General features: G+C 51.4%; 5 protein-coding genes across 5 annotated transcripts; 3 read left to right on the forward strand and 2 right to left on the reverse strand.

Moving 5' to 3' along the window:
* Positions 1–897: 897 nt before the first annotated feature.
* CTAM01_12213 (uncharacterized protein) lies at positions 898–1,335 on the reverse strand (the record flags this gene model as incomplete). The annotated part of the gene is made up of 1 exon (XM_060528220.1): positions 898–1,335. The coding sequence occupies one exon, from the start codon at positions 1,333–1,335 to the stop codon at positions 898–900; it is 438 nt and encodes a 145-aa protein (XP_060377121.1).
* A 2,777-nt stretch (positions 1,336–4,112) lies between these two features.
* CTAM01_12214 (uncharacterized protein) lies at positions 4,113–5,771 on the forward strand (the record flags this gene model as incomplete). Its single annotated transcript, XM_060528221.1, has 4 exons — positions 4,113–4,541; positions 4,619–4,695; positions 4,748–5,222; positions 5,280–5,771. 4 exons carry the CDS (start codon positions 4,113–4,115, stop codon positions 5,769–5,771), a joined length of 1,473 nt encoding a protein of 490 aa, XP_060377122.1.
* Positions 5,772–6,956: 1,185 nt separating this feature from the next.
* On the reverse strand, positions 6,957–9,968 carry CTAM01_12215 (uncharacterized protein; the record flags this gene model as incomplete). The annotated part of the gene is made up of 7 exons (XM_060528222.1): positions 6,957–7,740; positions 7,804–7,896; positions 7,950–8,042; positions 8,121–8,822; positions 8,981–9,389; positions 9,491–9,506; positions 9,828–9,968. 7 exons carry the CDS (start codon positions 9,966–9,968, stop codon positions 6,957–6,959), a joined length of 2,238 nt encoding a protein of 745 aa, XP_060377123.1.
* A 194-nt stretch (positions 9,969–10,162) lies between these two features.
* CTAM01_12216 (lactose permease) lies at positions 10,163–11,956 on the forward strand (the record flags this gene model as incomplete). The annotated part of the gene is made up of 4 exons (XM_060528223.1): positions 10,163–10,231; positions 10,313–10,424; positions 10,481–10,842; positions 10,913–11,956. The coding sequence occupies 4 exons, from the start codon at positions 10,163–10,165 to the stop codon at positions 11,954–11,956; spliced, it is 1,587 nt and encodes a 528-aa protein (XP_060377124.1).
* A 501-nt stretch (positions 11,957–12,457) lies between these two features.
* CTAM01_12217 (uncharacterized protein) lies at positions 12,458–13,004 on the forward strand (the record flags this gene model as incomplete). Its single annotated transcript, XM_060528224.1, has 3 exons — positions 12,458–12,586; positions 12,645–12,841; positions 12,905–13,004. 3 exons carry the CDS (start codon positions 12,458–12,460, stop codon positions 13,002–13,004), a joined length of 426 nt encoding a protein of 141 aa, XP_060377125.1.
* Positions 13,005–13,034: the final 30 nt, after the last annotated feature.

Below are 13,034 nucleotides of genomic sequence, written 5' to 3' on the forward strand. Positions count from 1 at the left end.
TGTACCGATTACGTACTGAAAATTAGGATGGGAAAATTCCACTGACAACGCGATCGGCTGTTTTTGAATCAGAAGATCTGCTGTAGGTACTAGGAGAATTCCGTCACTTCGAGACCGCGCGAGCCTTGACTTAATCGTATCGTGACCCATTGACTACATAACATGAGTACCATTGCGACCAGCCTGTGACCTCAATGGCTGACGTGGCAATGCTAGCTCGTCCACGAAAATAGGCTGTGTGATGATTTTTGCATTTCAAAAGTTCCGACAAACCCTTACCTACACGTATGTTACCTTAGTTTTCGGTTGGCCTAGACATCAAGGCTTAAGATCAATGTCTGGGATACAGACTGGACTGAAAAGATGGCGATAGACCCTTGTACCTTGCCTTCTCCATGTTGCCAATGCAGTGGCACCAGTGCGTAGTTGAGTTGCGTATGTAAGCGGTTAACCGTATCTTGAAGAGTCCCGCTGACCTCGGTAACGCCGATGTATCGCCAGTGAACAAGGACCAGAATACGAACTCAATGTTGACAACCTTTAAGAGACAGAACGTACAGTGTCGCACATAAACGCTTGATCACAGCGGCGATGTCAGGATGATTTAGAGAAAACAGGTTTGTGGTAGAGCAGTGTACACCCTAAACTGTCGAGATGGTACCATACATCTGATGAATAGACTATCCGTGTCTTGCGCCCGAAGGGTACGCCGACCTCAGTCCAGAGAATTTGCGTGCGAATTGGCCTGGTGATCGCAAACAACCAAATCCACATTCACCAGTACTTCTCGCCCACACCCCTAAGCACAACCCAAATTCGTTTCCGTATCTTGTCGTACCGTAATTACGTGATAGTGGTCGTTCCTATCCTCCACTGGTGCATAGAGCCGTTGGTTATTTAAACCGACTGGATAACGATGCGAAAACTCTCGCCGATACGGCTGACTTGCACAGACTTTGAGCTCGTTCCGGCCGACAGAGTCTCACTTGCGATGATGCCGTCGCCGGCGTAGACGGTGTATTTGAAGGTGAGAGTGCTGAACGGGGCGCTGTGGTAGAAGGTGATCTTGAACTGGTCGTTGCCGAGGGGCTCTGCCTTGTACTGAAAGCTAGTGCCACCGCCAATGACAGACGTAGTAGGCCAAGGGACGACTCTCTCAAAATTCTCCCTCGCCATCAAGACTGGGGCGATGCCTGCATCTTCGAGGGGCTGGGCGGAGCGCTCATTCGCCAAGGACTTGTCGCTCACGACGACGTCGCGCGTCTCAGCTGGAGCGGTCACGGCGGGCAGAGCGGCAGCGATAGACGCGAAGCCGAGGATCATAGAGACCTTCATGACGATGACAAAGAGGATTCTTTGGAAAGTAAGGTAGTAGGAAATGATCCGGTAAGAAAGGGTCGTTGTTTGGGAATATCAAAGCCTTCATGACAAGCTAAGCGGATGACTTCGCTGGCTTATATGTTTTAAGCACTGACGGTATCGCCATGGCATCAATCCGAATCATATCACATCATTTGCGAAGTTGGGAAGGTGGTGCGATGGTAACAGCGATGCTCATGTGTAGGTGATTAAGGTCTACCGACCGAATAGAGCATTGCCACTTCAGATTGCGACCCCATCGTTCAATGCTTTCTATTTTGTAGTCTGACCTCCCTGAAGTAGAACACTTCCGTGCGGAATTGCATTGTTAACATCGTACGGTAGTTAAAGCACGCAAAGAGCATGAAGCAACGACGTGAAGATGACTTTAGCCGTTCGGTCCACTATCTCCTTGCGGAAGGAGGAGCGTGTCCAGTGGAGATAGCGCAATCCCTGGCCGGCTTGGATCCGCTGCCATGGCAGAGTCCGAGTCGGTCTTCCTATATCTGGGTTTTATGACGGGAGATACTACCGGCGCTGGAGAATGATTCAAATGCACCGTGGGTCTACTGATTAGGCTGCTCCCGATCTCTCAATTTTCGACTTGTTGCTTCTTCGATTTATCGATTACCCCACTCCTGGTACCTTGTCAACGTGACTATCCCATAGATCATCAAGAGTCTCGTACAGTGGGTGCCATAACACGGTCCATCGAGAAAGCAAGGTCGAACTGCCTAACGCAGTCATCGCCAAGATAGACAATATATTCTCATAGTCAAGAGGAACACAAGATGGCGAGCTCTTTGTTCCCTCAGTATGCAATATTCGTTGTCTAGTCTCTTTGAGTTAAGTGCTTATCCTTGAAAACAAGAATTCTGTAGTATGGCGGGCTGGCACTGTGGTCTATGTGTGAATAAATGCACCTTCTCATTTTGCTCTGTTAGGAAGAACAGCGGTACGCCTTTCGTCAGGGATGTGATGAACTCAGACGATGGCGAACATTAGGGGAACAATAAATCAGGGGCAATTCGCCATCTGGAAAACATTTATCCATTAATCTTAGCTGCACTACAGTATCCCGCTTCTACTACCGATCCACTCCCGCAGAAGTCAACTCATCGCCGATGAATCCTCGTTCGACGGACATTCAGGGCTGCGATGCCTGTTTATCCACAAGAGAATTGCAATAGCAGGACTTGAATCCTAGCATTAATTCGCTTGGCACCATGGATGTGGCAAGGTTTGCTTGAAACGAGGATTTTCTCGATAATTGAAGGCTCTGTTGGGAAAGTATAGCCCGAGGATGACTTGAGTCAACCGTGCTTACAATTTGTTATTACCGAGCCACGACTCGTTGAGTTGTCAGCACTGGCCAGTTCCTTTTGTTCTGCAGTTCTGCAGTGCTTCTCCTTAGACTTGGAAAGTTGCCTCTCTCTTCCATTCCACTTCGTTGGCCGTGTACTCCGTATTATTCTGCTGTTGTACCTCTCTTATACTGCGCTTGTCTTTGACCGTTCTCTCTCAAACTCCAGACACTCGCTGTTCTATGATGGATGGGCCTCGATTTATCTTGGTGCGAGACCTATACGGGGTCGTATCTAAGTGCCTTACAAGACTGGCAGCCGTCTCGTGGATAGCGGTATTATAATGGGTAGCGCCACACGTGGCAGTGACAGATTTTCGACTACAATAAAGGGCCAGCAATCTTGAACCGGGTGTCGACTGTATATAAAAGTAGTGGCTTGTAAGACAAGCCTAGAGTTCAAAAACAGACACAATCCATCAACAGAGGCTAGCCGACAATCTGAGCCACTATAATATCAAGTACTCGACCTCGTCATGTATGTTTCCGCCATTCGTCTGGCACATAAATTGAGTACTTATTGTCTCGAGACTTGAAAAGGATTTCACGACTGTGCTTCTTGGCCGGTGAAATAAGTTTTGCGGAGACAGAATACTTTCTCAGACTGAGTGAGAGCGGCCGATCATACCTTATGAGTGAGTTTTGCATTGCACTAGCAAACGAGCAAATGAGCAAACGGAGCGGCAACTTGAGAGTACAGGTGATATGTGTATGGCCGGCTTCTAACATATAAGCTCTAGAATAGAATTTGGCGATATTTCACGATGAAATTGCTTACAGTCACAATTTTCATGACTTCGAATATGGGTCTCTTGTAGAGGCTTCGGCTCGGCTCAAGCGGTTGGGGTCAAGCAGTTCGGTTCGGGTCAAACGGATCACTATGGATGAAGCCAAGCGTACGAGCAAAGAACCTACCATAGGAAATCCGACGATATGTACGGAGTATTACTCGATCAGTTTACTGGCTCGTGGCTCCGAAATCTTCCTTCTCAAATCAGAGGGTAGCCTGTGGAGTTTTGCCCCTTGACGTATGATCGCGGAATTTCGTTGAAATTGGAGAAGCCGATCGCAGGGTGGATGTCGCCACGATAATCGTCAATACCGAGAGACCTACCGAGCCGGCTTCTTCTCAAGGTAACATTTAATTCTTCCGCCAACTAGCTAACAACCCTCGACTCCACATTCGGCATTCGGTGGGCTTCCCCGCCTTCTCAGAATACGCGGAGAAGTGGGTGAAGCCTCGCATACATGTTCGCTGTAGCTTCGGACTTACGAGTTGATACCTACATAAAAGTATGAGATCCAGATCCTCTACATCAAAGGGGAAGGTGGTGCATTTTTTCCATCCTTCAACATGATCTGAAGTTCCACCCTCCTTCCAAATTTTAAGATGCAGATCTGGACGCCATTCACTCTGGTCGCTTCTTTGGCGCTAGGCAGCATCTTTATGCCCAGTATTCACGCATTACCCGGCCCGAGCGTAGAAACGAAACAGGGCATCGTCGCCGGCTTTCAAGATGCAGCAGCACCAGGAGTCGCGCAGTTTTATGGCATTCCCTACGCTGAAGCGCCCATCGGAGAGCGAAGATGGCTTCCTGCCTCGCCCAAAGAGTCTTTCGGAACCTTGGATGCGTCAGTGAGACGTCCGTCTTGTCCACAGACGGATCCGCCTGGCACCGGAGGCGCGTGGGCTGCTGAGTTCTTGATTCGGCCGAATAGCACCAGCGAGGATTGCTTGACACTTAATACATGGACTCCGGTCAATTCATCCAAGGCTCTCCCGGTTGTTGTATGGATTCACGGCGGTGGATTTGGTGCGGTATCGTACCTTCCTTTCATATTTCCCTCATGCGCTGTTTGTGAGTGCGTACTCAGGTTCTAATAAAGGCATAACAGGGAAGTAATGATATTGCCTATCAAACTCCCACCCGATGGGTTCAGAGAAGCCAGAAGCATATTGTCGTTGCGATAAAGTAAGAGATATGATTGTTGCCGCTGAAACGTCTTACTAACATGATCATCCAGCTATCGCGTCGGGCTTTGGGGTTTCCCGAACGCCGCAGGCCTTGAACAAACGCAACAGAATCTAGGGCTTCTGGATCAGCGGTTGGCCACGGAGTGGGTGCGAGACAACATTGCACAGTTTGGAGGTGATCCTGAGCACATTATTCTCTGGGGCCAGAGTGCTGGAGCCGGATCAGTCTCGTACTATCAATACGCCTACCCCGACGATCCCATTGCCATTGGCTTTATCAAGAACTCGGGATCACCCTTCATCCCAATCGGAAGTGACGATGCAGTACATGGCAACTTCTCTTCCCTTGCAGCCGCATTCGGATGTCAAGAAGACGAGCTTGGCTGCTTGAGGGAGATTCCCTTCCGGAAGATACAAGAGTACCTCGATCAAGCTGGCAATTTGACATTCAACGTTATTGTGGACGAGAAGACCAAGTTCTCTGACTACGAGAACCGAACTTTGGACCGGAGAGTTGCTAAAGGTGTAAGTGTCAACCCCGTCTAGGCACACAATAGCCATGCTGACTTTGTCATCGGGAAGCCCTCAATCGTTGGTTCGACTAGGGATGAATGGAACTTCGCCGGCAGCACTACCATCCCTCCAACCAATGGATCCGACGTGGTTCCAGACAATCTGTTCGGCTGCCCGGCGCAATACGAGACCAGTCTGCGAAATGTGGCTGGTCTCAAGACCTACCGCTACATGTATTCCTCCAACTTCACCAATATCATGCCCGGAGGCCAGGGCGCATTTCATTCTGCAGAACTCCCGCTTATCTTTGGAACACATGATATTGCTCGTCAGAGTTCTACAGCGTTTGAGTATGAAGTCAGCGAGGAGATGCAGGACTTGTGGTTGTCATTTGTACTCGATCCTGAAGATGGACCGGTTACTGAAGGTTGGGAAGCGACGCCGCTCGGAGGCCTTGAGACACTGCAAACAGGTATTGACCTTGGGTACAATGGCTCTGTTGTACAGCCGTTCTCTTGGAGTTCCTGGCAGACCGCATGCGTCCACGGTGTTGTTGCCTGAGATGATCAGGTGAAGGCTGGATCGGTTGAGACTTTGGTAAGATGGCTATTTTCATAGTAATTAGCGACCAAAGACCTTTCATCCAGCTCTCTGGCCGTCTGACACGAGATGTAGAAGTGTCGTTTGGCCATCGTTCCGATGCGATGGCACTGACTATGACTGAAGTTGACAAGTAACTCCCTTGCGAGTCCGCGAGTGCTGGAGATAGGAGCCCGACGAAGTATTGCCTTTACTTATCAACTAGAAGGATCTGCAAGTCGTTCGGACTTCCGTTCGATTGATGGCTAGCATGAACCTGACAGGTGCCACATCTGTGACCGTGCGCCTCGAACGGCTTTGATAGACAGGGAATATGAGACATGCCAACAAGGCCCAGACAAAGCTCAATCTTCACTGGCCATTCAAGCAAGCCAAGTGCGTCTTCCTCAAACCCCAAAAGAGTGGTTACACCGAAAGCTACATACCTCATCAAGGCCAATAGGGCCGCTAAGTCCGGAGTGTGACTACATCTAGACTTCCCCGAGCGAGCCTGCCTGCAGACGGGGACGGATCCCGATTGATAGCAGGCGGGGAGAATGTCCGACCTAGTCGGTCAACTCAAAACATTGGGTGCTGACAGACTATCGGCTTTCCGCCCCGAAAGAACTGTCCCAACATTAAGCAAACCTTGCTGCGACATACAAGCCTGACATCTCTCGGTATCAGGTGCCGCGACAAGCGTGCGTTCCCGGTACACTAGGATAGACTCAGCCTAACGCATACTCGCCCTTTCGCTCCTGCTGTCAAGGTTTGACTAAAACACAGTTAACGGTGTCTGATGTTCGGATTACTGCGAAGCGCCCAATGAAATCGCCTACGCGCCGGGCGCCACCCGAGTCTCGCGCACCGCTCGGCTAATTGAACGCCAAGTGAAGAGCTTAACCTCTTTCCTCGATTGAAATCATAACATAAAATTGACTTTACATACAGAAGAAGTACATTATTGTACAAAGGTTCGAATATTGGCCTTGACAGTTCCCGTAGCGGCTACTTTGACACGATGCCACCGGTGAAGGCCCGAGAGCCTTGCCACCCCGCTTAAGCGCTCAAGAAACGCGTGAAATGATTATGTCCATCCAAGGCTGAACACATCTGATGCCTTTTCCCTTCACAATGTGACTATGTACCTCGAGAGTAAGCATGAGTTCAGACCGTAAACTTTGCAAGCGCCCAGTCTAACACTCTAGCGCAGTCGCTTATGCCTCCTTCCTCGAACTCCCAACAATTAGACAGAATTTCCTTTTGAGCAAAGATCGTCCGCTTCCAATTTTGAGGGTACGTGACCTTTGTTGGCATATTCAACGACGGGATACTCTGTGCCCGCTCTGCGGCCGTCAGAATTAGAGAACAGGTCACGAACCCCCTCAGTTGTAACCAGAGGCCGTGATGAGGTGTAGACGAAGTAGCCTGGATCCTGAACAAACAGTACTGTAGACCTCGCGAAGCAAGCTCCGCTACCCTTGCGACCATGTGTTCTGATACCGTTAAAGCGATGGAGATGGTTGAAGCCAACCGGACGAAAGGTCTGCACAGAAGCTCCTTCATCGCCAAGTACCGTCCACGAAGCATTTGACAAAGGTCATCACCCAGAGGAGCGATGTCTCCGGTGGGTATTTGGAATGATATTGGCGGCGGCAACGACTCGTACCAATCTGATAGTTGAGCATCAAAGACCTCAAATACTTCAAGCATGCGGTCAATGCCGTGCTCAGTCGGGTGGGGAGGGCACCTCTTTTGGGCCTGAGTGAAACGATCGATCAGGTGCCTTGCTGAGATCTCTGCTAAGTAGTAGTACCAGGATCTTTGCTCCATCATCAGGGCCTTGTTATCTAGGTTCATGACCCCGAGTGTTGGTGGAGTGGGCAGACTGTATGGGTAGTCTACACCGGCGAGAATAGAACCGGGGAGAGACAGCTCAAACGCCAGCTCACTGCAACTGAGTCTTAGCCAACGATCGAGTACACTACGGGAACATATTCCGGACAGGACGTACCATTCAGATTTGAAGCAAGTGAAGTACAATATTTGCTCCATTGAGAGTGACTGGGTGAATTCAGGCGTCTCGGCTTTAGCCGGCATGGTGAGTCTGAGACGGATGTCAGCCAAGGGAAATCCAAGCAATGCCAAGGAGAGACAAACTTGTTTGTGAGCGAAGTAGTATACCAGGTGTTACTCGCCATACTGAAACATTTCCATGCTTGTAAGGGATCCATGTTGTACATGTGCCAGATTCTGCCATACTAGTCAGCCTTACATGTACGACTGACCAAGAGCCATGACAAGTCAGATACGCGGGAGGAGCCGTCTTACCCTGCAAGGCACAAGCATTGTACAGACTCCCATCCAGGTGAACCCATGGAGAAGCCCAGTCGTTTCTCGGCGACTGACCAATACCTTGACGCCAGATGACGGTTGGGCTCCACGGAGTATCCACGAGGGGTTCCGCTTGGCGTCCTCTGCCCAGGTCTCTGGGATATGGCGCCGAGGGCACAAGACAATGCAACGATACAGGTAGACGCCGACCAGTCAGGGCCGTTTTCCGCGACCTGCTTTAACATCTGTCGCAGCATTTGAGCATCGACGATGGGATTCATGGGATGAACATTGGTCAAGTACAAGTCTACCAGCCGGGATAGCTCGTAGAACTCCATGGCGGGGGGCGATCTGGGGGAAAAGGCTTCCCCACGTGGGGAAGCATGGCTGAAGGGGTCTATCGCGAAGGGCACCGGTTTAGGAAAGATTGGCCACTCCAGCACGGAGTCCAGTCCGGCGGTATCCGATAACGAGGGGTGAATGGACTTCTTGGCCTCATCCGCGGCACCTCCATCTTGCCCAGACAGGAGACCATCTTGACGTCCACTTTGGAAGGTTGGACTGTCCGGATAGTCGCTTGAGTTACCGGACAGGTCGCGGCTAAGTTGTGGTATAGCGCGAAAGTTCTCCTCGTTGCGTTGAATTAGGTTGGCCAAGTTCTCTATTGCTCCCAGCAAACGTGGTCCAACACCTTGACATCTAACGGGAACAATCCACACTTCATTAGTATCAGTCCGATATGACGTGTCCATCCGGTTGAACCGGCGGCCATCCCCCGCAAAGTGTATGTGACCCGAACCCGTCGATCAGACGTGGGCCTTAAGACTTCAAGTCCGTATGAAGTAAAGTAAACTTACAGTGACGTTGCCGGAGCCGAGTCCTCGATATATGTGCAAGTTGCCCCGACCCTCTGACAATAGCCGCATATCGGCCTCTCGTTATCGCATTTCGTCTTGCGGCCACGGCACGTCTGACAGGCAGATGAGGCGCGCGACCAAGTTCTCTGCTTCGGCATCCTAGGATCAGCTTGCTCGACATGTGCGTGATCGACGCCGGAGACGGAGCGGCCAGGAGGCGATCCGCCAGTAACGGCCGCCATGCCCATGTCGGGGAAGCCCCGGCCGATGTCCATCCTCATCCTCTTCAGCGGTGGGTCCATTGCGACGATAGATGACTCCTGTAAACCTCGTCGTTCGGGATCATTTCTCGTGTCGGGGAGACGAGCGACGCGAGATGTGAGGGGGAAGGCAGGATGGTCGGCCCTGTCTGGGGATCGCGAGTTTAATTATCGTGCAGCATTGATCGCCGGCCCCCGCAGAACCGTTTCAGAACGCGACGCCATGGCCTCGGGAAGCGTGGAAGCTCACTTATGACTCGCCTTATCTGCATGTCATAGAGTCTGCTTAGTCTTGAGACTTTTGCGCTCGGGGACTCTTCCCGGTGAGTCTGCTCGGTGAGCACCAAGGTGAGCCATTCTACCGACTAGGGCAGCTCGCTTCGGGGGGCTTGCCGTCGGTGTAGGAAGTAGGCCAGGTGAAGTCTTTGTCAGCTTGACAGTTCTCCAGCGCTCCGACGCTTCTACTACTAGCGGCGTTAGTCCATCTTCACTCTAAGCCAGGTCTATCCATAGTCACCTAGCGTTCGTTTAGTCTAGTCAGCGTGACCTGCCATCCGACTCCCGAGTTCCGTGATGGAATCTCTCACCCGACACGACGGGTCAACCATCCAAGCTAACGATGAACTTGGGGAAGAATCCACCGCCCGTGGGGAAACCGCAGACATTTTACGGGGTCGACTGGGGTACACAGGGGGGCTGGCCGCGTGGGAAGTTGGGAACTCCTCCATTCCGGCTCTTGACAGTGTCTCTTTTGACTTTTGCATATATCTCCAAGGTGTCCTTCGACTCAACTCTAATGGCATCGAGTTGATCCCGGCTCGGCGACTTCACTGCTTTCAAAGTCGATTGCAACTGTGGTCATTGAAGAAACCAACAGCCTTCCAGTACAATCTCAGTGCAGCCCGACCACAACAAAATCAAGATGGGCTTCCTCAAGTCAAAGCCAGCCAAGAAGACGGCTGCACAGGCCGTCGGGTCTGACTTGCTCGCAGTGAGTCTCCCCTTCAATTTGCCGGCATCAACAACAGACGACGCAAGTCAGAAGCTATGTGAACATGAACTCTAACATCAGCTCAAGGTCCTGCCCGAAAACCCTGCACCATGGTATCGTACCAAGCACTTGCTTCTGCTGAACCTAACTCTATTGGTTCCCATGCTGTCGTCGGCTTCGGTCGGCTTCGATGGTATGTCACTGCTTCGTGTGAGACTTGTGAAGTGCCATCCTAACATTTGGAACCAGGTGCCATGATGAACGGTTTGCAGACCATCAAGCAATGGCGCGGTTACTTTGGTAGCCCTAGCCCATCCGTGCTCGGAACGATGAACGCTGTGTATCCCATCGGCAAGATCATGGGCCTTATTCCGACTACATACCTGGCGGATAAGTACGGCAGAAAAGTGCCCATGTGGATTGGGTTCTTCCTTCTCCTCGTCGGAGCTGCCCTCCAGGGCGCAAGTACTAGTCTGCCCATGTTCATCGTTTCACGATGGCTTCTTGGTGCTGCTACTGCCTTCATTGCGCAGCCGGCACCTATTCTCGTGACCGAGCTTGCCTACCCGACCCAGCGAGGCAAGATCTCGAGTCTCTATAATACCTTCTTTGTAAGTCTCCCTAGCTACCTAGGTCTATGTCAAACCTCTTGTAAGAGACTTTAGCTGACACCTGCCATAGTTCTTCGGAGCAATCTTAGCGGCTTGGTCAACCTATGGCACATTCCGACTGACCTCAACTTGGAGTTGGAGGATTCCGTCTATCTTGCAGGGAGCTCTTCCTGCGATCCAGTTCGCTTTCTTCTACTTCGTGCCTGAGTCTCCCAGATGGCTCATTGCCCATGGTAAAACCGAACAAGCCCGAGAGATTCTCACCCGCTACCACGCAGGCGGCGATGCGTCTTCGCCTCTCGTTGACTACGAGGTCAAGGAGATCGAGGAAAACGTCCGTCTCGAGACCGAGGCGTTGCGCGAGTCTTCGTACCTCGATCTCGTCAAGACGGCACCCAACCGTCGCCGTACGCTCATTGCTGTCATCACCGGTCTCGGAGCCCAGTGGTCTGGTTCTGGAGTTATCTCTTACTACCTCACGCTGGTTCTCAACACCGTCGGAATCACCGAGACCAAGGATCAGGCCCTCATCAACGGCCTGCTTCAGGTTTTCAACTGGTTCGCGGCCGTGTTTGCTGGCGCCATGATGGTTGACCGGATTGGTCGCCGCAAGCTCTTCCTCATTTCGACTGCTGGTATGCTCGGATGCTACATCATCTGGACCATCCTCACCAGCGTCTTCACCAACACCAAGGACGAGCGAGCTGGCTACGCCGTGGTGGCTTTTATTTTCATCTACTACTTCTTCTACGATATCGCCTGGTCGCCCCTCCTGCTCTCATACCCGGTCGAGATCTTCCAGTACACTCTGCGTGGAAGGGGGTTGACAATGTCCCTGGGATCGACTTTCGTAGGTCTCATTATCGGACAGTTCTGTAACCCCATTGGAATGGCCAACTTGGGCTGGAAGTACTACATCGTCTTTTGCGTCATTTTGGCTCTTCTGTTGCTCTTGATCTGGCTTCTCTTCCCTGAGACCAAGGGCCGTTCGCTTGAGCAGATTGCCGAGGTGTTTGACGGCAAGAACCATGCCTTTGGCAGCAGTGGCGTTAGGAGCGACAAGGTTGATGACGAGTTTGTTGAAGTTGAGAATGTTGCGGATAGGAAGGCCTAAGATAATAGGCCAAGCCATGGTCGATGAAAGCCTACGTAGTTGCGAGCTTACTAGAACTGCAATCGATTGTCAAATTTCTTGTCTACATCTCAAGTTCTTTCATGACCCCAGCTGACAAGTCTACATTTGTCTCAGTGAGGACCAGTAGTATGATGCGATCGACGAGGCAAGTTACCCCCTAAGCCAAGACATCTGATGGGAGTTGAGCGATACACTTGCAGAGTGGTAGACTTCGACGTCAGTCGCGCAATGCCACGTTCACCTACCGGCGCTTCTGCTTAGCGTCCCATTGTCTCGGGATGTATCCCAGCTGGCCGGAAAGCCAATCGCGCGTTCCGGCCGGGTTTCCATTGCACATAGAAGAGTGACTGAAGTCTTGTCAGGCCCCGACTGCCCAAGTAAGTGGCTACCGGAGGCAACGCGCAGTCAACCTACTTAACTTAGCAGACTACTAAGCCTTCGTGATCCTTGACAGTATTCCTTCTCAGCGCCGCCAGAAGTATGTCGTCCTCTTTTCGGGGTTCTTGCCTATGCGGCGGGATTGAGATCCAGACTTCGTCGACACCACTCGCTGTCCTCTCCTGTTTTTGCATTCATTGTAGCAAGAGTGCCGGTGGGTCGCACCAAATAGTAAGACTCCCAATTGTTGAAAACACCAGAGTGATTGCTAATTCGGTTTTTGCGGCAGATTGCAAAGTTTGAGACTCAATTCGTCCGAGTCCTCTCAGGGAGCGATCTCATCTCCAACTTCACGTTGGCCGACACATCCAGTGGTTCTCCAAAAGAAAAGTCGTTCTGTCGCACTTGTGGAACCCCGCTGTGGACGACCCCCTCATCCGCAAAGGGGCGATACATACTCATCCGGACGAGTCTGTTGGAGGGCGGGTAGGTGATGTCTCTCCCCTGCGTACCCGGTTGGGGCTCACAACTGACGGATGTCGGATGCAGCACCGAACTGCGACCTGATTCGGAGATTTTTGTCAAGTTTCGGCCGCCTTGGCAGCAAGTGGTCGACGGAGCTGTGCAATGGGAGCAGATGAGAAAATAAGCAGAAACGGAGAGTTCCTGAGTTGCTGGA

This window comes from Colletotrichum tamarilloi (assembly GCF_030869305.1).
Source record: "Colletotrichum tamarilloi strain Tom-12 chromosome Unknown Scaffold_73.1, whole genome shotgun sequence".
NCBI lineage: Eukaryota > Fungi > Ascomycota > Sordariomycetes > Glomerellales > Glomerellaceae > Colletotrichum > Colletotrichum tamarilloi.